The sequence below is a fragment of the Danio rerio genome, chromosome 10 (assembly GCF_049306965.1).
Source record: "Danio rerio strain Tuebingen ecotype United States chromosome 10, GRCz12tu, whole genome shotgun sequence".
NCBI classification, from domain to species: Eukaryota; Metazoa; Chordata; class Actinopteri; order Cypriniformes; family Danionidae; genus Danio; species Danio rerio.
The window spans coordinates 39,972,941-39,998,630 of record NC_133185.1 but is presented as its reverse complement, the minus strand read 5'-3'; the positions used below and the strand labels follow the sequence as shown (position 1 = coordinate 39,998,630).

General features: G+C 34.6%; 2 protein-coding genes and 1 long non-coding RNA gene across 6 annotated transcripts in view; 2 read left to right on the top strand and 1 right to left on the bottom strand.

Moving 5' to 3' along the window:
* The first annotated feature begins 2,199 nt into the window (after nt 1-2,199).
* Nucleotides 2,200-21,638, top strand: smad9 (SMAD family member 9). The gene is made up of 7 exons (NM_001328499.1): nt 2,200-2,537; nt 6,309-6,841; nt 9,226-9,483; nt 11,294-11,401; nt 13,206-13,427; nt 17,042-17,298; nt 21,058-21,638. Exons 2-7 carry the CDS (start codon nt 6,430-6,432, stop codon nt 21,199-21,201), a joined length of 1,401 nt encoding a protein of 466 aa, NP_001315428.1. The 5' UTR covers nt 2,200-2,537; nt 6,309-6,429; the 3' UTR covers nt 21,202-21,638.
* rfxap (regulatory factor X-associated protein) lies at nt 21,485-24,643 on the bottom strand. The gene is made up of 3 exons (NM_001326367.1): nt 24,066-24,643; nt 23,502-23,612; nt 21,485-22,220 (listed from the first exon to the last, which is right to left on the bottom strand). The coding sequence occupies exons 1-3, from the start codon at nt 24,438-24,440 to the stop codon at nt 22,125-22,127; spliced, it is 582 nt and encodes a 193-aa protein (NP_001313296.1). The 5' UTR covers nt 24,441-24,643; the 3' UTR covers nt 21,485-22,124.
* Nucleotides 22,116-25,690, top strand: part of LOC103911767 (uncharacterized) — a 39,616-nt gene continuing 36,041 nt past the window's right edge. Inside the window, exon 1 of one of the 4 annotated variants that reach the window (XR_012386460.1) lies at nt 22,116-22,254. This is a non-coding gene — a long non-coding RNA (uncharacterized lncRNA). Of the gene's footprint in view, nt 22,255-24,242; nt 25,380-25,690 lie in introns of those variants that run through there. The other 3 variants (XR_012386459.1, XR_012386457.1, XR_012386458.1) reach the window with 3 other exon arrangements.

Genomic DNA, 25,690 nt, shown 5'->3' with positions numbered 1-25,690 from the left:
TCAGGGGATTTTAATGTGGTTTACTCAATGGTCTGCTCTGCACCCTGGGGAGACCATCCTGTTTGTCCTCCCTTTCTCTCCACCAGGAAGGCATTTGTTCCTGTCAGGCACTCCAAAAGAGGTTATGTTACAATATTTCACATGGGACATTTATTTTTTTTAGATTAAAAGATAAAAGCTGCTTTTGAAGTATTGTATTGTCCCCAGTAAACGTAAAGCCTCGTCAGTAATGTACATAATCCTGTGTGCACCTTGATTGAACAGGATCGTTTTGCGGTGTGCTTTTATTGAAGGCAGATTCCCCCCTGCCAGACTTATTTGATCAAAGAGAGCTCTAAATATGCGAGCTGTCATTATTGGGAGTATTGTTACGTTCCCCTGCAGTTGTTGTAAACTGTGAAAATGTCAAACTTCTAGACTCTCTGTCGCCATCCTGGCTTGCGTCATTAACTGGACAAGTCACTGTACGCACACAATCGAAGTGTATCCATCCGCGCAGAGGAGGGCGAGGAAAAATAGGGCTATCGATAAACAGCTTGGCGCTCCGCCAATCTGGCAACCCGTCTGTTTTGCGTTAACAATGCGAATTTATGATTTACACGAAAGTCTGCAAGCATACAACAGATATATTTTCACTAAATAGCTGTTTTAAACTATTTATGAGATTAATTGAATGTAACTATTTTAATATTAGGCTTCACAGTTCCATGTTGAAACAGGTCGATGCTCCCTATTAATAAGTTAATAAGGCTTGAGCCTCTCAATGGAATCCAAAACAAATACTAATTTTGACAATATATAGGAATACGAGAATATATAGTGCTCAGACAGCTTCTCATTCTGTCAGACAGTATTTTCACTTTAGGTTTTCAAAAAGCTCACAAACAACTCAGAAGTTTACTACTAAAATTTTAGTGGGAAGCCGCTCACGTGATTAATGTTGTTCCGCTTCAGCATCCTCCTCCGATGATTCACTGACTAAACGTCACACTATTTATGACCTTTTGTCTAATAAATAACAAACATGACAAAGTCATTTGAAAAATTGATCGTAGTAGTTTTGCGTTTGTATTTTAAAGGGGTAAGTTAGGTCGCCCCCAAAAAAGATCATTTCGGACGTCGATGGCTGTTTTCTTCAAAATATCTTTCGTGTTCCACAGAAGAAACTATTTGAAAAATGTGGGAGTGTTAATATATATATATATATATATATATATATATATATATATATATATATATATATATATATATATATATATATATGTGTGTGTGTGTGTGTGTGTGTGTGTGTGTGTGTGTGTGTGTGTGTGTGTGTGTGTGTGTGTGTGTGTGTGTGTGTGTGTGTGTGTGTGTGTATAAAACTAAATAAGCGCTATATATGTGCTAAAATATCACAATGGAACCAGATAACGTTCTGTAAAAAAAGTAAAGTTATAACAATAAAACGACTTTTTCTTGTACCATATTAAGCGTTAAATTAATTAAAATTAACAACATGCGTGCAGTTTTGTTAGTTTGTTGATGTCTTAAAGGAATTGTTCACTCTAAAAAATAAAAAAGATCACTTTATTCATCAACTTGTTCCAAACTAGATTGAGTTTCTTCTGTTGAAAAGAAAAATAAATATTTCACAGAATGTTGTAGTCATTGATTTCCATAGCATATTTGTTTTTCCTACTATGGGAATCAATGGTTACAGGTTTTCAACATTCTTCAAAGTATCTTTTTTTTGCGTATGACCAAAAAATGCCAAAAGTTTAGAAAAACAGTAAATAGTGAATAGTTTTTACTTTTTATGGTGAACTATTACTTTTAAAATGTAATCAAATAATTAGTCTCGTTGTTTTTCTGTTTATTATTTCAATAGTTCAAACCTAGGTTTAGAGGACATTTTAAAAGTGGGGGACAGCTGAATGAGATCTAAAAGTTTACGTTCATATTTATTAATCACCTGTTTCTAAATGGACTGGCTGAGTGATTGGGACGTATTCCACCCACCCCATACGCTCCCCAGTATCCAGCCACAAAATGTAGTTGTGTTACCTTACCAACATTTCGCTGCTGGAGCGTTTTCAACCACATAAGTAAGTTTAGACAAAATAATAATAACAAACACTATTGTGTTCAATTTCAAAGAATATTTCATTTGAACGTATAATCTAACAATGTCGTGAAAATCTAACCACTTTCACTTTGCAGCTTTTTCCAAAAGGCGCATCACTTCCTGTGACAGGGACAACATCTGTCCGCGCCTTAAATCAAATTAAAAGTGAAACACCGCTGCCCACAGTGTGTGACCTGTGTTTCTCTGAGAGGAGCTACTCTTTTGAATGGGATGATCCCAGTGTTTGTGTGTGTGTCTGTCTGCCGTCCTGGGAGAGATCCAGGAGCAGCGGATGAATCCAGCACGCAGGCGCTGAGGCTCCAGTCAGACTGACGCCGCTGCATCCAAACACACGCGCCCGCTGAACACCTCCAGTCGGCGCGGGACCCAGCGCTCGGCGGCGCGGAGCTATTATTCGACCCGGCACGCTGAGGTAAGGGATAAAACGCGTTTTATGTACCACTATTAATGTTGTTTTGTACTTAAAACTTAAATGCCAGAGTTTGATAAGATGACAAAACACATGTAGCCTACTTTAAACTCGTTTAGATATAATTTATAAGATATTTTATAAAGTTACTTAACGTTACTTATTTGAAGTACAACGGACGTTACTTAACTTATTTTAAGTCATTGCACCGGGAGGCAGCGTAAACGTAAATTGTATGTTTTGTTTTGTTTGTTTGTTTATTATGCCTCTCTGTTTAATGATGCTCATCCACTCTAAAGACTCGTGACAGTTGTGTACACCTGGATTAGTGTTGCCAACTATTACATTTGAACCTTTCTTAAAGGAAAAAAAAAAAAACACCGGTCAGTGGATGGAAAGGATGTGTAAGCGCGTTTGCGGGGGAGTTTAGGTGATTAAGCCTATCTCAGCACTCAGACTTCCAGACGCCAGTTTCATAAGGACACACTGCCTTTGAGAACAGCAGATGTGGGCTGTTCACCCTACAATGATCTGCCTGAGCCGTGGTTAAAACTCAAGTGTGTTTTTATACACTGATATGAGTCGTATACAGGTGACCGCAAGGAACACAAAAACAGTCAATGGTCAGTTTTTGGAAATTAAGATTTATACATAACATGAAAACTGCATAAATACATTTTCATTAATGTATGGGTTGTTAAGAGAACAATATTTAGCAGAGAAACAGCAATTTGGAAATGTTGAATCTGAGGGTTTAAACTTCATAAATGTTCACAAAATTGGATGTAAATCAATCAGCTGTGCACATTCCTAAACAAAAAACAAGTTGTGATATATTTACAGTAGGATATTTACAAAATGTCTTCATGGAACATGATCTGTACTTGATAGTCATTTGATTTTTGGCATAAAATAAAAATGTAAAGTTTTTACTATTCCCACCTACAAGTATACTCGTGCAACATCAGACTGGTTTTGTGGTCCAGGGTCACATATGATTATTTGATTCGGCTATAGGGGCGTAAACACCTCTGGTATCACATGCAGTAATGTTTTCAGAAGGTATTATTTGCCTGCTCGGGTTAAAGATGGACTCGAGCATCTCTGGTTTCAAGTGCTCAAACGACATTGATTTTTGGCAGATCGTTTTCGGCATCAGAAAAGCTTGTTCAGGAAAGGGAGAGGTGAGATGGGCAATGATGAGAAACACTGTTTAGACCTGTTGATGACAACAATAACTCAGCAGTTATTCAGAGGTCTGCACTGAGGAAATAAATGCTGTTTTTGTTTAGTTGTGCTCTATATCAGAGATGTGCAATCTAGGGCCCGCAGGTCAAAGTTGGCCCATACCATTACCTTTGATTTGTCCCATTTGAGACGTGAGGGAGAATGATGGGGAGGTGGTTGGGGTTGACAGAAATTGTCATTTCGAATATAATGTAACCTTTTGTTAGTTTTGTTTTGCATATGAACCTGATCTTTAAAAATGTAAATACTGATGCTTAACTGATAGAGGGCAATACACAAGACATCGGCGAGCAAATCAAAGCAAAAGCAGGTGCAGCTTATGTATTCAACATTGAACTCCGTTGTGGTATGGGATTGTTTACTACATACTGCATTAGTTCATATAATTTAAAGCAATATTTTGTGGTTATTTTCAAATACTAGTAATACATTAGAATAGCACTCATGCAATATTTAATGTAACAGTTTGGTATATTTACTTTCGGCCCACAGCCCTTGGTCAAGTTTGGTTTTTGGCCCCTCATAAGAAAAAGTTTTGGCACCCCTACTCTAAAGAGTGAATCTTTCAAAAATGTACACCATATTTACCTAATAAAATATAATTTTACCTTTATTATATTATAATATATTATTATGTTTGTTATGCATATAATGTATAAATATAATACATTTATTTTGCTCAGTTTTTAAAAAGTTCTTTGTCATTTTTTCATGATAGTAAAACATTATTTTTTGTTTATGTTAAATATATAAATTTATGATTTACTAAAGACATAATTGTTATTTGAAATTCTGTTAAAATAAATAAAATATTATTTTAATTATATTTAAAAAAATACATTTACTCAAATGCAAACTGCATTTACTTAAAATATTTTATTTAAAAATAATAATTTAGTTAATTTTATATTTAAAATTATTTATCATGATATTTATTAATCTCTAAAATGATATAATAATAACAACAATTATTTCAATTAAAAGACTTAAGATTCTTCTATTTATTTCTATTTCAGTTTGTATAAATTTATGTTCTTATTAATATTTGAAAAATATAATCACCAATTTATATTTTTAAAATTAACATTTTTAATTATATATATATATATATACATATATGTATATATGTATGTATATATATATATGTATGTATGTATGTATGTATGTATGTATGTATGTATGTATATGTATATATATTTATATATATGTATATATATATATATATATATATATATATATATGTATATATGTATATATGTATATATGTATATATGTATATATATATATATATATATATATATATATATATATGTATATATATATATATATATATATATATATGTATATAAATATATATATATATATATATATGTATATATATATATATATATATATATATATATATATATATATATATATATACACACACACAAGAAAATGAATGAATATATATATATATATATATTCATTCATTTTCTTGTCGGCTTAGTCCCTTTATTAATCCAGGGTCGCCACAACGGAATGAACAGCCAACTTATCCAACAAGTTTTTACGCAGCGGATGCCCTTCCAGCCGCAACCCATCTCTGGGAAACATCCACACACACATTCACACACACACTCATACACTATGGACATTTTAGCCTACCCAATTCACCTCTACCGCATGTCTTTGGACTGTGGGGGAAACCGGAGCACCCGGAGGAAACCCACGCGAAGGCAGGGAGAACATGCAAACTCCACACAGAAACGCCAACTGAGCCGAGGCTCAAACCAGCGACCTTCTTGGTGTGAGGCACAGCACTACCTACTGCGCCACTGCCACGCCCTATATACGTCAGAATTAATAGCCCCTCTTTAATTCTTAGATTTTTTTTTTCCTTTTTTAAATATTTCCCAAATGATGTTGAACAGAGCAAGGAAATGTTTACATATGTCTGATAATATTTGTTTCTTCTAGAGAAAGTCTTTTTTGTTTTATTTCTACTAGAATAAAAGCAGTTTTCAATTTTTTAAACACCATTTTAGGGACAAAATTATTAGCCCCTTTAAGCTATTTTTTCTTGCCTAATTACCCTAACCTGCCTAGTTAACCTAATTAACCTAGTTAAGCCTTTAAATGTCACTTTAAGCTGTATAGAAGTGTCTTAAAAATATCTAGTCAAATATTATTTGCTGTCATTATGGAAAAAAAAACAAATAAATCGGTTATTAGAAATAATTAATAAAACTATTATGTTTAGAAATGTGTTGAAAAAAATCTATCTGTAAAACAGTAGTTGGGGGAAAAATAAACAGGGGGGCTCATAATTCAGGGGGGGTCTAATAATTCTGACTTCAAGTGTATATGTATAAATATATAAATAATTTGTAAATACACTTTTCCATGTCAGTCGTGCATATTTTTTCCATATTTTCTTCCAGCTCTCATTATCTAATAGTTAATACTATAATTACTATAATACAACACAAATTATTTATAAAATAAAACGTTCTCTGACGTGCATCTTTTTATTTTTTTTACCAGATAATCACCATCAACCACCTGAAGAAATCATCTCTGTCAGGGCGTTTATCCTACATCATTGTCTACAAGAAACAACCCGAATCTCCTGCACATAAGTGATTTAAAATCAACCCGTTTCACGATGCACTCCTCTACCTCCATCACATCGCTCTTCTCCTTCACCAGTCCGGCTGTGAAGCGTCTGCTCGGCTGGAAGCAAGGAGACGAGGAGGAAAAGTGGGCCGAAAAGGCTGTCGATTCCCTCGTGAAGAAGCTGAAGAAGAAGAAAGGAGCGATGGAGGAACTGGAAAAGGCTCTTAGCTGTCCAGGTCAGCCCAGTAAATGCGTGACCATCCCTCGCTCTCTAGACGGAAGGCTCCAGGTGTCTCATCGGAAAGGTTTGCCTCATGTTATTTACTGTAGAGTGTGGCGCTGGCCCGACCTTCAGTCCCACCATGAGCTCAAAGCGCTCGACTGCTGCGAGTTTCCATTCGGATCCAAGCAGAAGGAGATCTGCATCAACCCATATCATTACCGCCGCGTCGAGACGCCAGGTGCAGATCAATACACAGACCACTTTCTCTTGTTTTTCTCCTGCTTATTGATTATAGCTCGATGCATTAGTGTCTGTCTGCCTATCTGTGAACAGGGGGGTTTGTCACACCTGCCAATGTCTAGGCAATATTGGTTATTATTTATTTATTTAGTTACTTTTACCAGCAATGAAACTGCATATAAATTAATTTATTAAGACCAAATTGAATAGCAAATACATTTATTAATGATCATTTTTATATTATTTTTGTTGTTGTTGTTGTTGTTGTTAATATTAAAAATAAGAAATAGCGCTGTTACTAATTTTACTATATATAATAATGATATATATGATAAAAACCATATAATAATATTAGTAACAACAAGAATTATTATTACTTAAATATAATAATAATATTATAAATGTTGATAAAAATGTAATCAAAAAAGAAATATATCTACAAAAAATACTGAACTGTAACTTATTTCAGAATAATGACAATAATAATAATAAAAATGAAAAGAAAATACTGCAATAAACATCACTATAATACTGCTGAACTGGAAAACATTTTTTTTAAATAATCATAATTTGTTTTTCTTTATAAAAATAAGTCATTTTATTGTTACATATATTTGTATTATTTTAATTTTATAGCAGTAGTGTAGTTTGAAATTATACATTTGATATAAACCAGAATTGATACCAGCTTTTATGCATTATTTTATAATGAAAACACAGAATAACCAGCTGAAGGACATCTAATGTCATTTCAGTTATTCATGTTTTTTATAATCCTTTAAAGTAATTATAATTATAATGAACAGATAATATATTAATTAGAATTTTTAATCAGTGAAGAGATAGCACTATGATCATTTTGAACTGTTAAATATTCAGTAATTCGAATTATTATTATTTTATTCAAAGTTCAAAAATTAAACCAGTAAATAAACAATTATTATAATTTTAACCTGTTAAGTATTTATTAGTAATAATAATTTTAAACAGTTTTAATATTTAAAAAAAAGCCCCAAATAAGAAAATGTGGAACAGTATGGAAAGCGCAAATAAAAAAAGAAGTAATTTCTAAATTTACTTTGACTTTTATTTCATTTCAGACAGTACAAAAAAAACATTATTTAATGTGTTACTCGTGATTTATTATTATTATTTTTTTAATTAACACATTCCAGTTTTGTTTTTTATTCCAATTTTATTTTTAATATTAACCTGTAAAGTATATTAATTATAATGATAAGTATAATAATGATGTTAATAAGTCATTAATCAATGCAATCTTATCAATGTAATCAATCAACTATAAAAAGTCTGGTGACAAAATATTAGTTAATTTTTTACCCTAATAACCAGCAGTTTCAGCAAGTAGATGATAGTTTTACTCTTATTATTATTTTATTATTATTATTTATTTATTTATTTATTTTTTCTCTCATCCATTAGTAAATTAATATTGACTGTTAAATTGATTATTATCTTGGATCTATTATTTTCTGTATTAAGTAGTGCTGTTTTTTAAATAATGTTAAAGGTGCAGTAGGTGATTGTCTTCAAAACTTTTTAAACTCCCGAATCAATATTGGAGTTACTTTTGCACGAGAAAGGATGACACCATGGCTGAAGTATTTCTTTTAGACACGTAATGTTATGCCTTAACTATTTTAGTCAGACTAAGCTGATGTAGATTGTGTTGTTGTTCAGCCACTAAAATCTTCCGGCGAATGACTGATGTGATGATTTTCAATTTCACAAGGGCCTTTTACAGTATCGATAATGTAGATTTTTATTTAGTTTAACGACAAAACATCAGCGAATAGCGTTATTCTGCCTAGCCTGCTTTACAGAGGCGAAATTGGTTTTATATTCAACCTGTGACGTGCTCCCTATATTGTTTACCATACTACTTTCAACATTGGGTCTGAAATAGCATGCAAGTATGGCTAAGTAGTAAGTGTAATTCTTGCAGGCCGCCGGCCAACCACTAAGCAGTTGCTATAGGACAGCACGTGAGAGAGGTTATCTGTCATCTTTGAGGTGCATGCGCTCGTGTTTCAAGAGTCGTGGCTTTGGACGGCAGGGGAGGGACTGTGTCTAAGATATTCGGCTAACCGTTTAGCATTGTGGCAGATCACCTACTGCACCTTTAATAAAGGCTTTTAAATAGTTTCTTTACTTTCTTTTCGAGTGCCTTGGACTTATGATTTCATTGTTTATTTCTTTGAATGCCTTATCCAAAGAGCACAACACATTAATTACCCCTGAAGATTTTGGATTTATAGATGGTAGCTCTGTTTGATACTGTCACAAATTCAGATTTTTTACTTGTGTTTAGAGTGTATATTTATTTATTGTTTATTAACACTTATTTTCTTCTTCAATCAGTTCTACCGCCGGTGCTAGTGCCCCGTCACAGTGAGTTCAACCCTCAGCACAGCCTGCTGGCCAAGTTCAGAAATGCTTCCCTCCACAACGAGCCTCTGATGCCCCAAAATGCCACTTTCCCCGACTCCTTCCCTGCGATGCCCTGCAGCTCCTTCTCTTCATCTCCCTCCAGCTCTTTAAACCCATCTCCCGCTGCGCACAGCTTCCCAAACTCTCCCAGCAGCGCCACTGAGCCCGGCAGCCCTTACCAGATCACAGGTACAACACAGATTAGACATTTTTAGGCCTGACACAATTAATCATTTTTTGTTTTGTGATATATTGTCACAGATATGACTGCAGTAAGTGATGATTGTCTATTTTAGGCCACTGATTATATGACTATACAACAGCATAATTGGGGCGACGCAGTGGCGCAGTGGATAGCACGTTCGCCTCACAGCAAAAAGGTCGCTGGTTCGATCCTCGGCTCAGTTGGCGTTTCTGTGTGGAGTTTGCATGTTCTCCCTGCGTTCGCGTGGGTTTCCTCCGGGTGCTCCGGTTTCCCCCACAGTCCAAAGACATGCGGTACAGGTGAATTGTGTAGGCTAAATTGTCCATAGTGTATGAGTGTGTGTGTATATGTGTGGATGTTTCCCAGAGATGGGTTGCGGCTGGAGGGGCATCCGCTGCGTAAAAACTTGCTGGATAAGTTGGCAGTTCATTCCGCTGTGGTGAACCCGGATTAATAAAGGGAATAAGCCGACAAGAAAATGAATGAATGAACAACAGCATAACTATGCAAGTGTGACCCTGGACCACAAAACCAGTCAAAAAGGGAGATTTATATATAATCTGAAAGCTAAATATATATGTTTCTCTCTAATGTATGGTTGTGGCGGATATGTGTGACAGAGATAAAGCTGATTTGAGGGTTTAAAAAAATGTTTAGAAAATCGCCTTTAAAGTTGTTCAAATTAAGTTCTTAGCAATATATTACTAATCAAAAGTTGAGTTTTAATATATTTACTGTATGAAATTGACTAAATCTCTTCGTGGACAATTATCTTTACTTAATATTTTAATGATTTTTTTCATAAAACTGAATTATTTTATGCTTGATCCATTTAAATTTGTAAAAAAAAAACTTGGTTTGTGTTTGCACAGCATGAAGGTTACCTTGGTAACCTTTGATTTGGCCCACCATCTCATCTGAAAAGAGAGGGAGAATAATGGGGAAGGTTGGGGCAAATGCCTTTAACAGAAATCATCATCTCTAATTGTTCATAACCTTTTCTTAGTTTAATTATCGAGCTTAAAACGCAAACTGGAATTGAATTATTCAACTCAGTGCTGTGAATGAATCAGATTTGTGATATGTACTGTCACTCGACAGACTCTATTTGTTTTTATATATAGATAAACTTGAAATTTACCATGCCAACTTTACTTTAATAGTTTGGTATATTTACTTTTAGGCCACCACCCTCAATCAAGTTAGGTTTTTGGCCCTTCATAAGAAAAAAAGTTTGGGCACCCCCGTTCTAGGTATTTATTGGGACCCCAAGCAGCCGCTTACCTTGCTTAGTTGGTTAAATCTGGCCCTGGCAATAGTTTAATTCATTTTCCTTTGGCTTAAGCCCTTTATTCATCAGAGGTCACCACAGCGGAATGAACCACAAATTTATCCAGCATATGTTTTACACAGCGGATGCCCTTCCAGCTGCAACCCAGCACTGGGAAACACCCATACACACTCATTTACACACATACACTACGGCCAACTTAGTTTATTCAATTCACCCATAGTGCATGTGTTTGGACTGTGGGGGAAACCGGAGCACCCAGAGAAAACCCACACCAACACGGTGAGAACATGCAAACTCCACACAGAAATGCCAACTGACCTTCTTGCTGTGAGGCGACAGTGCTAACCACTGAGCCACAGTGTCACCACGGCAATAGTTTCATATGTGTCAAATGATAAGTTATCACCAGTCTCTATAGTGGGTACTATTATTTTCAGTGATGTTGAATTCTATACTTTCCATCTTGTTGATGGTTCAGCAGTGATGTTTTGATTGTACAGCTGAGACGCCTCCTCCACCGTACAGTATGATGGAGAGCAGTCCGTCTGAAGACGTGAAGCCCGCAGAGTCTTCAGAGAATAAACTCATCCTGACGGCTCCACAAAGAGGTGACAGTCCAGACTAAACACACTCACACTGCATTATCAATAAAGCTGTGCAAAGCCAGCCCAAAATCAACACTAGGTCACCACTTTGTTATTGCATCTCATTGAAGAATGTTAAAAATGGCTATAAATGAGCTATTATGAATGTTTCTTAGTTAATATTCACTTAATTTAAAGTTTTAGTTTAGTTTTATGAAACCTAATTTTAGTTACAGTAATCAAATTAAAATGTAAATGACCAAGTAAATAATGTTTTTGGTCACACTTTACAATAAAGGATATGTAGTTAATGTATTTACTAACATGAACAATCAATGAAGGATACAAGTGTAACACTTGTGTTATTTATTAGTAATTGTTTAACATTTATGCATTATTAAAATCCATCTTTATTTTCTTGATTTATTATCCAAACTTTATTTTCATTTAAAAACTGTTAACAGAGATAAATGAATACTGTAATAAATGTATTGTTTATGTTAGTAAATACATTAAATAATGTTAACTACGTGTCGGATTGTTAAGCGTTATAATTTTTTCCCTCCACATTATCAAATCAAAATGTAAAAAAAACAAAACAATAATACTGTAACACAAATGATTTGAGTATAATGTAATGACTTTTTATTTTTTTATATATTTAGTTAAATTAGTTGGTTAGGTACATTCATATCAACACATTTAAAACTTTAGTTAATTAGGCACATTCAAATCGAGACTGAAAACACATCTGTTTAGCTGTGCCTTTACTGAATGAGTACTGTGCTACATCCCACAGATTATACGGTAACACTTTACAATAAGGTTTATTAGTTAATGCATTTACTAATCATGAACAACACATGTACAGCATTTATTAATCATAATTGAACAATTACTAATGCATTATTGACATCCAAAATCATGCTTGTTAACATTAGTTAATGCACCATGAGTTAACATGAACTAACAATGAACTACAGTATTTTCATTAACTAACATTAACTAACATGAACAAATACAGTAGTAGATGTATTGTTCATTGTTTGTTCATGTTAATAAATGCATTAATTAACATTAACTAATGAACCTTATTGTAAAGTGTGACCGATTATACTATTGTATTACATGTCTTTTTTGCCTTTGTTCCTTTAAAACCTGTTTTTAATCATTTTTAATTGTTTTAATCATTTTTACTTTCTCATTTCTTTTATTCTTGTTTATGTGAAGCACTTTGAATTACCATTGTGTATGAAATGTGCTATATAAATAGACTTGCCTTGCCTAGTCAAACTGTATATAAATTGGTATATATTGTTTGTGTGTAACCAACAAAATATATTTAATTAAATTTTAAAAATGTACGTTTATAAATTGTATTACTTTTTATTACATTATTACTTTTTTGTTAAAATAAATCATTAATATGAATTTAACTGTATAATGTATTAGTGTTCTGGTTTAAGTCAGAATTATTAGCCCTCCTGAATATTTTTGTTTTCCTGTAGTTCTGTATAACACATTTCTAAACATAATAGTTTGATAACTCTTTTCTAATAACTGATTTATTTATAGACTTAACTAGGTTTATTAGGCAAGTTAGATAAATTAGGCAAATCATCATACAACAGAACTTAAAATATGAAAAACGTCTTTTATTCATGTCGAAATAAAACAAACAAGACTTTCTCCAGGAGAAAAAACCCTATTGGAAATACTGTGAATAAATCCTTGCTCTGTTAAACATCATTTGGGAAATATTTGAAAAAGAAAAATCACAGGAGGGCTTGTAATTCTGACTTCAACTGTAAATGCTGTCTTTCTCCAGACTTGAGGCCAGTGTGTTATGAAGAACCAGAATATTGGTGTTCGGTGGCGTATTATGAACTCAACAACAGGGTTGGTGAGACATTTCACGCCTCTGCCCGAAGCATCTTAGTGGACGGTTTCACAGATCCATCAAACAACAAGAACCGCTTCTGTCTCGGCCTGCTGTCCAACGTCAACCGCAACTCCACCATCGAGCACACGCGCAGACACATAGGAAAAGGTTGGTCTTTTTTTTCCCCCAGAGTTCATTCATTCAATCATTCATTTATTCATTTTCTTTCGGCTTAGTTCCTTTATTCATCAAGGGTCGCCACTGTGGAATGAACCACCAACTTATCCAGCATGTGTTTTACACAGTGGATGCCCTTCCAGTATTTTCTTAGTGGTGCAGTAAGAAATAAGTTTGTTGATAGATTTGAGAAATAGATTTGAGAATTGAAATAAATTTTAGCTGCTTTATTTTAGAGCAGAGATGGCAAAACTAGCGCCCATGGGCCAAACTTTTGATTTGGCCTGACATCCTATCTAAAAGGTGGAAGAGCAATGGTAAAGTTTGTGACGAATGCCTTCAGCATAGATCGTCATTCCTAATTTACCCTTTAATTGTTGAGCTACAACAAAGCAAACTGAAATTAAATGTTTTAATTAAATATTATCAGGACGACACGGTGGCTCAGTGGTTAGCACTGTCGCCTTACAGCAAGAAGGTTGCTGGTTTGAGTCCTGGCTGGGTCAGTCTGCATTTCTGTGTGGAGTTTGCATGTTCTCCCCGTGTTGGTGTGGTTTTCCCCCGGGTGCTCCGGTTTCCCCCACAGTCTAAGGATTTGCAGCTGGAAGGGCATCCGCTGTGTAAAACATATGCTGGATAAGCTGGCGGTTCATTCTACTCCGGTGACCCCTGATGAATAAAGAGAAATAAAAATAAATGAATGAATAAATATTGTGAAGGATTTTGATTTTTCAAAAAATGTAAATACTGTAACTTGACAGATAAAGGACAATACAAATGTGAACAAATCAAGACAAAGGCTTTGTGTTGTACATGGGATTGTTTATGGTTTAATAGTAAAAATTAATATAAAATGTAAAAAAAAAAAAAAAGTATCTATATATATATATATATATATATATATATATATATATATATATATAGTTGAAGTCAGAATTATTAGCCCCCCTGAATTATAAGACCCCTTGTTTATTTTTTCCTTAATTTTTTGTTTAATGGAGAGAAGATTTCTTCAACACATTTCTGAACATAATAGATTTAATAATTCATCTCTAATAACTGATTTATTTTATCTTTGTCATGAGGACAGTAAATAATATTTGACTAGATATTTTTCAAGACACTTCTATACAGCTGAAAGTGACATTTAAAAACTTAACTAGGTTAAATAGGTTAAATAGGCAGGTTAGGGTAACTAGGTAAGTCATTGTAATATGATGGTTTGCTCTGTAGACAGTCCAGAAAAAATATAGCTTAAAGGGGCTAATAATTTGTCCATAAAATGGAGTTTTAAAAATTAATAACTGCTTTTATTCCAGCCAAAATAAAACAAATCAGACTTTCTCCAGAAGAAAAAATACTAAGGGGGGCTAATAATTCTGACTTCAACTGTATAAATTTCATATGTATAATTATTATTATGATTAAAGTATTTTTCTATTTATTTTTAAATATTAATAAATTAGGAAATAAACATGCCAACTTTAATATAATACAGTTTGTTACATTTACACTCACCCCACCACCCTCAATCAAATCTGGTTTTTGGCCCTTCATAAGGAAAAGTTTGGGCACCCCTCTTTTATAGGTTTTGTGAGGGACAAACGGTGTACACTGAATTTTAGGTCCACACAAGGAATAAATACACAAATGCCTTGAGAAGACCAAGCTGTCTTTCATCACATGATCCGATTTCTAAAGAAAGTAATAACAAAACCCCAAAACCAGCACTTGTTTTTATGGTGCCAGAACAGTCAACACTGCACTTCAGAGAGACAGATCGAGTCCACGCTGTCCAAATGTTGCCTTTTCTCAGGGCACTGGATGAGCGCTGCTGTGCCAGTGTTGGAAAGACATTAAGTGTTGCCATAGGAGACACACACACACACACACACACACACACACACACACACACTTTGAGCTCTGTCTACTTTGTGAGATATCCTGGTGGGAAGAAAGCCAAGGAAAACGACATAAGCCAGATCAGGATGCTTCAGGAGAATGGAGATTATGAAGGTTTCCACTTGGCATGTGATAACACATGATGAATGCTTGCTTTGTGGATAATGATATCTGGGATTTGCCAAGTTCAAAGGTGGTGATATGTGAAGACTTTGTGGTTGTAGTAAACACATTTGTGGAAAACCACTGGATCAGTTTTTATGTTCTTGGGATATATGAAATGAGTTTTCCCCCCAAATAATTGTTTTCTATTTTGATTTTTTTGATTCTTTATTTTGCTATTTTTAATTTGACGGGACTTCAATTTAATTATAAAAAGGGATAGTTCACCCAAAACCCAAAATTCTGTCATCATTTTCTGACCTTTCATTTGTTTGAGTTTCTTTTTTCTATTGAACACAGAAGTAGATATGTTAAAAAATGTTGAAAACGGGTTGTTTGTAGCATAGTTCCCATATTTTCTTCAGAATACCTTAATTTATGTTCAACAAAAGGAAGAACTCTATAAAGGCAATAAATATAAATATTCATTTTACTATCCCTTTAAATTAATCTTAATGAATCTAAAAGCAAATAAAAAATAAAACTATTTAATGATTTAATTTAACACATATTTAACTAAATGTTAATTTTTAGGTGTCCTATTAATTTTTTTCTAAATTAAACAGAAAACTAAAATTAATCCAGATTTTTTTTATTTTTATGAACCTGTAAAATACCAATAAGGACGTTTTGGCCATGATGTTTTGTCACCCTATAAATTGATGTTACAGAAAGCTGTAAACTGAATACTTTGTCATCATTTACTCCCCGTTCTTGTTCAAAACCAACCTGTTACAGTTTTATTTCTTCTGTTGAACACAAATGAAGATATTTTGAAGAATGTTGGAAACTTGTAACCATTTACTTCTATAGGATTTGTCTTTCATTCATTCATTTATCTTCTTTCGGCTTAGTCCCTTATTCATCAGGCGTCGCCACAGCATAATGAACCGCCAACTATTCCAGCATATGATTTACACAGCAGATGCCCTTCAATCTGCAAACCTTTTATTTTGTCACAAACCTGTTTAAGTTTCTTTCTTCTGTTGAACACAGAAGGTTGCAAATGGGTAACCATACTGACCTCCATAGTATTTGTTTGTTCTAGTTTCCAGCTTTTCTTGAAAAAACCTTCATTTATGTTTAACAAAAAAAGAGAACTCATAATGGTAATTAATGTAAATATTCATTTTTGACTGAACTATCCCTTTAAATTTTTATTATCTTAAGCTTAATTAACCTAAAAGCATGACTGTTTAATTATACGTAAACTTTTGTCTTCAACAGAAAAAAAGATAAACTCATAAAGGTTTGGAACCAGTTGAGTGTGTGTAGATTTGCATTTTTTGAGTGGACTATCCCTTTAAATTGTCAGACTCTTTCTGCAGGTGTGCATTTGTATTCTGAAAAATGTTGGAAACCTGTAACCATTGACTTCCATAGTATTTGTTTTTCCTATTATAGAATTCAATGGTGACAGGTTTTTAGCATACTTTAAAATATCTTCTGTTGTGTTCAACGGAAAACAATTAACTCCTAAAGGATTTAAATTATTTGAGTGAACTATCCCTTGAAATTGACCGATTCTCTTTCTCCTGCAGGTGTGCACTTGTATTATGTGGGAGGAGAGGTGTACGCAGAGTGTCTGAGTGACTCCAGTATTTTCGTTCAGAGTCGGAACTGTAACTATCAGCACGGTTTTCACCCCACCACCGTCTGCAAGATCCCGAGTGGATGCAGCCTGAAGATCTTCAACAACCAGCTGTTTGCCCAGCTGCTCTCACAGTCGGTAAACCACGGCTTTGAAGTGGTGTATGAACTCACCAAGATGTGCACCATCAGGATGAGTTTCGTCAAGGTACAAAGCTTTATAGTGTGAACAGCATTGAACGTTTTGTGAACACTCACTTTGAACAATATAGCAATGTTTTTTGCCTCAAAATGTATTTTCAAAAACAGGCTCATGAGATTAAATTCATTTTGCTTTTGATTTATCAAAGAACTGAATCATTAGAGTCAATTTATTTGTAAATAAATCTACATTGGTTACTCACACTACTTTTGATTCATTTAAAAGAACTGGCTCATAAGAGGGATTCACTCAGGAATCAGAATATTACTCAGTAACTAACCGGTATAAACTGTTTGTGCTGGTCGCTTTGAGTAAAAAAATAATAATTTGGGACTAACCTGGTTGTGCTGAATACTTTATATTTACCGATAAGATTTATTAAGATTTATGATTCAGTAAAGAATTGGACACTGGTTACACTGGATGCATTTGATTCACTAAAAATAATTGAACCAATAGTCTTTCCTTTAGGAATGTGACCACAACGGCCTCCCATGATGCGGGACCCCCGCTATACCACTGCATAGAACCCTTCATGAATGGCTAAATACAGTGTGCCGTATGTGGCCGCAGTTTTACAGCTTGGCAGGTCTGTCTTCGTAAAGCATGTGCTCATGAATAATTAAGAAGCAGTCTCTTCTCAAAGAAAACTCAGTCTATGGATAATAATGAGAAGCCGACACGTCATTGCTGGACAGGCAGATGAGCACTATGTCACTGATTTTGATCCCGCCCCAAAAATGATTTTAAATTTGGAAGATGAAATTAGCTGACAAAAGCTCAAAATTTGGAGTCAAAAGTCGGAGTTCTTGCTGTGGTCCCCCGGGGAAATTCCAAATTAACCAAAACAAACTATTACAATTGGCTTAAGATTGGCAAGCAAAATTCGGGACATTGCAACCTGCAGAACCTCGAAACAAAACAAAAAAATGCAATTAAATTTAATGAATGTAAATAAATGGGTTCAGCAAAAAGTATATGTAACTGATTATCTTTATTGCTAAAAATGTATTTCCTCATGAAGAAAACGATATATATAAAAAAAGAGTTTCACTTTAGAAACCCAACTGTTAAGTTCTCTTTGGTGCTGCAAGGGAATCAAAAACATATTTGCTTTCTAATCATGTACTTCAATTATTATTAGGGTTGTCAAAATTAGCACGTTAACGCACGTAATTAATTTAAAACCTTTAACGCGTAAAAACAAAAATAACGCAAATAACCCAGTCCAAGTTTTTTTTTTTTTTGTGGCCGACGTGTTTAGGGCTGACACGTCCATAGAGGTGACCTAGGCCAGTGGTTCCCAACCTGGGGTCCGCGCCCCCCTAAGGGGGGCGCCAGAGTTCACAGGGGGGGCGCGGGAGAGGATAAGTATTGAGGTAGAAAAAGGCATAAAAATGCTCCACTATTATAAAGGGCTTTGCAATTAATCGAATATCCGATTTATATTTCGGTTTTAAACGATTATAAAAAAGCATTAATCGAGATAAATGATTATTGCATCATATTTTGCCACGTTCCAGTTGTACACGCTCTTAAATGGCTCTTAAAAGCGCGAAAGAGCTTATGTGTGTGTGCAGCACGATCACGCAGTCAGAAGCATGCGGCGGGTCAGCATTCACTCTCATTCACACACTGAGACGAGCAGAGGAGCGCAGACATCTAAAGTCATCTTAACGTGAGCGCTTTAATGGTCAAACAGGTGTCAAAACGCGGTGTTTAGTGATTATGTACATTAACCCTCATTTGTGTTATAAACAAACGAGTTGAGGATCAAAAGACGTGAAAGAGAAACCATTAAAGAGACTAGTGCGCTATAATCCTTCTGCCGCCTGTTTTTATCATTATTAAACAAACACAACGAGAAAACCCTCGCTGCTCTTGACTGAAGGACTGCTGTAGCTAAAGTGTTTTTCTTACAGTGAAGATGCTTAAAGCACAGTTTGTTTTATATTTTTATTCTATTGTATTTATTTCTCTTTCCTTTGCAGGGTGGAAAATAACTGTATGTATACAGTTGAAGTCAGAATTATTAGCCCTCTTGAATATTAGCAAACCTTTTCCTGCCCAAGTTCTGTTTCATGGAAAGAATATTTTATTAACTTATTTTTGAACATGATAGTTTTGATATCTCATTTCTAATTACTGATTTCTTTTTGTCTTTGCTATAATGACAGCACATAATATTTTACTAGATATTTTTCAAAATACAAGCATTCAGATTAAAGTGCAGTTCAAAGGCTTAATTAGAGTAATTAGGCAAGTCATTATAACGGTAGTTTATTCTGCAGACAATCAAAAATATATATTGCTTAAGGGGGCTAATAATATTGACCTTAAATTGGTTTCAAAATATTTAAACCAAAACAAAAATGGCAGACAAACGTAAATGCAGTGATTCTTCAGAGGCGAAGAAAAAGATTAGACAGTATGACAAAGCCTACCTAAATTTTGGTTTTGTTGAAGGCCAAGACAAGTTAAAACTGATTAATTAATATTTTCTATACATATTACTATATATTAATATTACACAAACACACACACACACACACACATATATATATATATATATATATATATATATATATATATATATATATATATATATATATATATATATATATATATATATACACACACACACACACACACACACACACACAGTACATATGTATGTGCGTGCGTGTGTATTTATATGGTGGGGGGGCTCCAATGTTTGTATATGTTCATGGGGGGGGCCCCAAAGAAAAAGGTTGGGAACCACTGACCTAGGCAGCCGCCTTGAGCAGCAGAATAGGGAGCGAACCCCCCGGTCCACACATTCATCCGCTACACCCACCGCCTCCCTCACGGTCCTCGGCCTTCAATACGAATAAAACGGTGTGAGCACATGTTCAGCTTGCTCTGGTCCTGCGTGTGTTTAACGTGCAAAGAAATATGGATAAGACCAAGGACACGCTTTTAGAAGGAAAGTTTCAGTATAAATCAATGTCACATCAGCAGGCTATCCTGCGTTTCCTCCAGAGTTTTATGCAATTTCAGGCGTTTCATTTTTTAATATTTAGACTTTAACAGCAGTTCACTCTAACAGCAGGATGTTTTAATGGAATTTAATACCGCATGGAGAACGGAAAGAAAAACCTCCACATTTCAAGACGTGATTCTTTGAGGCAATCAAAAATCACTGCCAGCATGGTCGACTCTTAATCAGTATCATCCTAATCATCAAAGCTGAGTATTGGTGTCCATGTGAATGAAAGTGGCAGATGAATTTTGCAAGCTGTCAAAGACATCTGCGTCCATGAGCCCTCAAATGTTTCATTAAGTTTGACATGTTTTCCCCCTTTTTGTTAAGCGTCTGCTTGTAGTTAGTGTATTGGAATATTTGCTTGTGAAATACAGCCATAGTTTAGAACACTTAAGCAAATTTGATGAACGCGATCATGCTTGTTGATGAATCTGAAGGGATCCCTCTCGCTTACCGGCACTGCGCGCGTTGTCTGTTTGTGTGTGTTTGTATTTGTAGTCAATTTAGAATCCAACATGGAAAGCATTTTTGTTTGTTATTGGCATTGATTGATTGTTTTGAAATTCAATTGGCACTTACATGCCTGTGTTCTTATTTCTGTAATAAATGCGCATTTTGTGATTAATCATGATTAATTACAAAAATAGTGTGATTAATCACGTTCATTTTTTAAATCATTTGACAGCCCTAATTATTATTAATCTATGTATTGATACATGAATCTTTTCCTTTCTCAGGGCTGGGGAGCCGAGTACCACCGTCAGGACGTCACCAGCACCCCCTGCTGGATAGAAATCCACCTGCACGGGCCCCTGCAGTGGCTGGACAAAGTTCTGACCCAAATGGGCTCCCCACACAACCCCATTTCCTCGGTGTCCTAATACAATACAGGAGACAATTCTCCAATAGACTTCATAGCCACGCAAGACACATAGCACTCTCTCTCACTCTCTTGTGAAAATATATGTCTTTAGTGGATGTTTATGGTACCGTTATAGGATCAGCCTGAAAATACGTACAATATCATGCTGTTAACTAAGCAGTCGTGTTATTAGATAAGTGTTGCATTGTTTTAAATGGCTACATAAAAAACACTACTACTTGACAGTATGTAATAGCTGAGATCTAATAGGAAGCCAAAGAAATGTGCTAGTAGGCAGGTACTTGTTCTGACAGTGTTTTATTTGCCATATGCCGTCTATAACGTTTAAACTTAGCTGTCTTGTTTTTGTAATACAAAACAAATGCCTCCTTTTTATTTGTGCCTTTTTGATTTTTGACCTGAACACAAATATAATATTAAAAACAAACAAAAGTTGAGATGTCTACTCGCTTTTCAAGCTAAAAACTGTCATTCATAAATATCAGAGGATCTGTAAAAATGCATTTGATTGCTTTAGCAGACTTAAAAATAATAATAAAGCAGACTGAACACAACATAGGCTGTTTTTTTCTGCTTTACAATTAACAAGATGTGGATGGGCAAGTTAAAAAAAATCTCAAAGAGATTTGATCAGTAACACTATCATAGAATACATTAAGATCATTGAATTGATGAATGTTCTCTAGTGTTCATTAAAAATCCTAACTGACCTCATGTGGACGAACAGAATTGTACAGTAGATTTAGCTGCTGATTTGTTTCATGATATGAAAGCTCTTCACGGATGAGATCCTGCAGTTTTGCTGATAGTCTCCACTGCATTCAGGACCACTGCAGGTACCCCATGCTGACAGCATCAATATGCAGTATTCACAAAAAATGTTAAAAAGGGACTGTATGAAATGTTGGTCAGCTTCAGTGTTCAGAAGTTGTGCTGTGTTTGAGAGCGGTTCTGCGTGGTCAGTAAACGCTGCTGCAGCTGGAGGAAACTGATGACTTCTGGACTCCTCAGCAGAGACTGAAAAGCAAAAACAACACAACATCAGCTGCTGGTAAGTCACTTTGCTAAGAGTTCATAAGTTGAGTTTGAGAAATATTAAGGACATCTGTAATGCATTCAAATATGCAAAACTTGGTTTAAAAGAATATAAAAGCAATATAGCATAGGCAGACAGACAGATAAATCTGAGTATTTAAAATTATATTAATGTTGTCAGCTAAGAGGAAAATATCTAATTCACCTATTCAGCTACATAGTTACTATACTTTTTAAAAAGAATATTCTTAAAATATTTATAATTTTAATAAATAATCTGATTTACATTTCTAAACAATTACAATACATGAAATATACATTTTTATACATGTATTAGTTTTATGAATAAAATGTATGTTGTCATATATTTTTCATGATCCTTTTAGAGAAAAAATTCAGTTCACTAAAATGTTCATATTAATATTAATGACATGTCACAGAAATTATGCAAAACTATTATTTAACATCTACTACTAAAAGAAGGAAAATACAACTTGGTCAATTTTTTTATACAATATTAAGTCACAATTATTATCCCCCTTTTGAGTTTCTTTTTATTATTTTTTATATTTCCCAAATAATTTTTAACTGAGCAAGGAAATGTTCAAGGAAAGTCTTGTTTGTTTTATTTCTGCTAGAATAAAGGCAGTTTTTAACTTTTTAACAGCCATTTTAAGGACAATATTATTAGCCCCTTTAAGCTATATTTTGTTTCATAATCTGCAGAACAAACCATCATAACACAATGACTTGCCTAATTACTCTAACCTGCCTAGTTAACCTAGTTAAGCCTTTAAATATCACTAAGCTGTATAGAAGTGTCTTGAAAAATATCTAGTCAAAATATAATCTATTGTCATCATGGCAAAGATAAAATAAATCAGTTATTAGAGATGAGTTATTAAAACTATCATGATTAGAAATAAATTTAATAAATTTCTGTTAAATAGAAATTGGGGAAAAATAAACAGGGAGGCTAATAATTCTGATTTTAACTATATATATATATATATATATATATATATATATATATATATATATATATATATATATATATATTGTTCACTATAAAGAAATAAGTAAATGAATGTGTTTGAATATTCATAGTCCAATTTTAACATTATGGACTCTTATTAGTACTTGTGTTGGATTTGTTTATTTTCATTTATTGCTCTAATACTCTCTCTCACACACACACACACACACACACACACACCTCTGCACATGATGCATTAATGAATAAAAGCGTTTTCATGGCCTTACTAGTCTCTTCTGGTTGAGCACCTGCTCTATGAGTGAGGGTCTGGCGGGTCTGTCACCCATAGAGCCGAGCCTCTGCTTGGTCACAGAGACAGGCCGCTCTTCCGAGCCCTCCTAAAGAAAAACGCACAGAAAACACTGATTAAAACAGTCTATATCAGTCAGTCATGATAAAACCTCAAGTTCATTCGTTTAAGATTAAAGGGATGGTTCACCCAAAAATGAAATTTATTTGTATCTGATAAAATTCATTTATTCACCCTCCATTTGTTTAAAACATTTTTTAGTTTGTTTCTTTCTTGCTTATTGAACTTGTTTGTATATTATTATACATTTTGTCAAATAAGACAAAAAACATGAAATAAGTTATTTTGAAACCTGTAACAATAGACTTCCACTGCATTTGTTTTTCCTACTATGAAAGTAAATGGTCACAGGTTAACATTTTTCAAAATATCGTCTTTCAACAGTATAAAAAGCGTTGTGGAATCACTTGAGGGTGTGTAAATAGTGTGTAAAATTATTTTTGTAGGTGAACTATCCCTTTAAAAATATTTCAGTGGATACCTCCAGCTTTCCAGAAGACATGGCCTGGTCGCTCTTCTTCTTCTTATACTTGTCCTTGTACATTTTATTTCGGTGTTTTTTGCACATCCAGGGTTTCCTGGCTTTGGCCACCTGTGTCGTGGTCTCCGTGCAGCCGTCATAGGTGCAGGTTTTGGGTAGGTTCTCGCTCTCCCCAGAGGTGTCGTCGTCGTTGAGTTCCTCCGGGCTGACCGTTCCGTCCCTCGGCTCCTCCGGGCCGCTCTCCTCGCCCGGATCTTCGGCGTCGTACGGAAAATTCTCGAGGTCGGACGGGGTGGTGCTGCTGTCTGCGGGCCCGGGGGTTTGGCTGTGCTCTTTACCGGTGTTTACTAAACTCAGATGAAGGTTATTACTCATTTTCAAAAGCCGAATCCCTCACCTGTCTTATCCGTAGGAACTAGCCCTTTTTGAGAATTCGCCTCTGAATAATTTATTACAAAATTAATTTTGTGTGTTGGTCATCATAAAATCGCATTTTAAATGTCCGAAGCCTGGTGAACATAATCTCTAAACGGAGGAATAAAAGGCTGCTGTCATGAGGACAAAAACAAAACAGTTATGGCCGCTGCAGAGAGACTGTCGGCTGGACGCTGCGCCATCTAGAGGCTCCACGCGGCGGTTACAGGGTAATGTCTAGAGGGGATACAGCTGCGAAGACTACTACAACAGTAGAGGGTAATGTCTAGAAGGGATACAGCTGCGTATTTAAATTTTGTGACTACGATAATTAATATTTTAACATCACTGTGAGGGGTAGGTTTTGGGTATTAATATTGGGGTAAAATTGTGATCTATTTTATAAAATATAGCGATTTAAATAAATCAGATGAACGGCAAGAATTATTTATCTACACTGCCTTGGCTAAGAAATGCAAATACTTATTTTATTACAATTTTAAATGTTACATTAAAATAAGATATTTATAGACAAGCTATTAAATGCGCTTATTTGCATACATATGTTTACATGCTAATTTTTGGGTAAACTATTCCTTTATTGTTATTTATTTATAAATTCATTGCTATTTTTATTTTATTTTTGTTATTATTTTGTTTAATAAAATAATACTTTAAATAGGCTACACGGTGGCGCAGTGGCTAGCATGTTCGTCTCACAGCAAGAATTCGGTCGCTGATTCGAGCACCCCTAAAATGAACGAAATTGTATTAGATTAAAAATATCAACCTGCCAAAACAACAGCAACACATCAAAGTCGACAACGGCACCATTTTAAGCTGACTTGATTCCCTCACAAACAAAAATATCAGGATTAACCGTCCCCTCAGAAACCTCAGGTAAATAACAGATTTCAGGTAGAAAGTTTCTGTTTATACAACATATAAGCTAAATAAATCATATCGATTCATTTCACCCTGTGAGAGATTTAAACACGGCTCTAGTTTCTTTCAGAGAGCTATCAGACGCTCGATAAACACTGTAGTACACTGCAGAGGAGGCTCAGAAGTCATTATACGGGGCTTAAATGCATTTACACAGCAATTATAACTGTATACTTTGAGTCCAGGGGTTGAGATGATACCAAATATCTGCTTTAATTCAGCTAACAAGAAAAGCAAAATCGCTCCTCTGGCTCACTTAAGGACCC

Coding starts and splice junctions, on each gene's coding strand:
- smad9 (NM_001328499.1), top strand. CDS start 6,430: ATGCACTCCTCTACCTCCATCACATCGCTCTTCTCCTTCACCAGTCCG. Junction 6,842..9,225: donor CCGCCGCGTCGAGACGCCAG/GTGCAGATCAAT, acceptor TTCTTCAATCAG/TTCTACCGCCGGTGCTAGTG. Junction 13,428..17,041: donor GCGCAGACACATAGGAAAAG/GTTGGTCTTTTT, acceptor TTTCTCCTGCAG/GTGTGCACTTGTATTATGTG.
- rfxap (NM_001326367.1), bottom strand. CDS start 24,440: ATGAGTAATAACCTTCATCTGAGTTTAGTAAACACCGGTAAAGAGCAC. Junction 23,613..24,065: donor TGTCTTCTGGAAAGCTGGAG/GTATCCACTGAA, acceptor GTTTTTCTTTAG/GAGGGCTCGGAAGAGCGGCC. Junction 22,221..23,501: donor TGCTCAACCAGAAGAGACTA/GTAAGGCCATGA, acceptor TTTGCTTTTCAG/TCTCTGCTGAGGAGTCCAGA.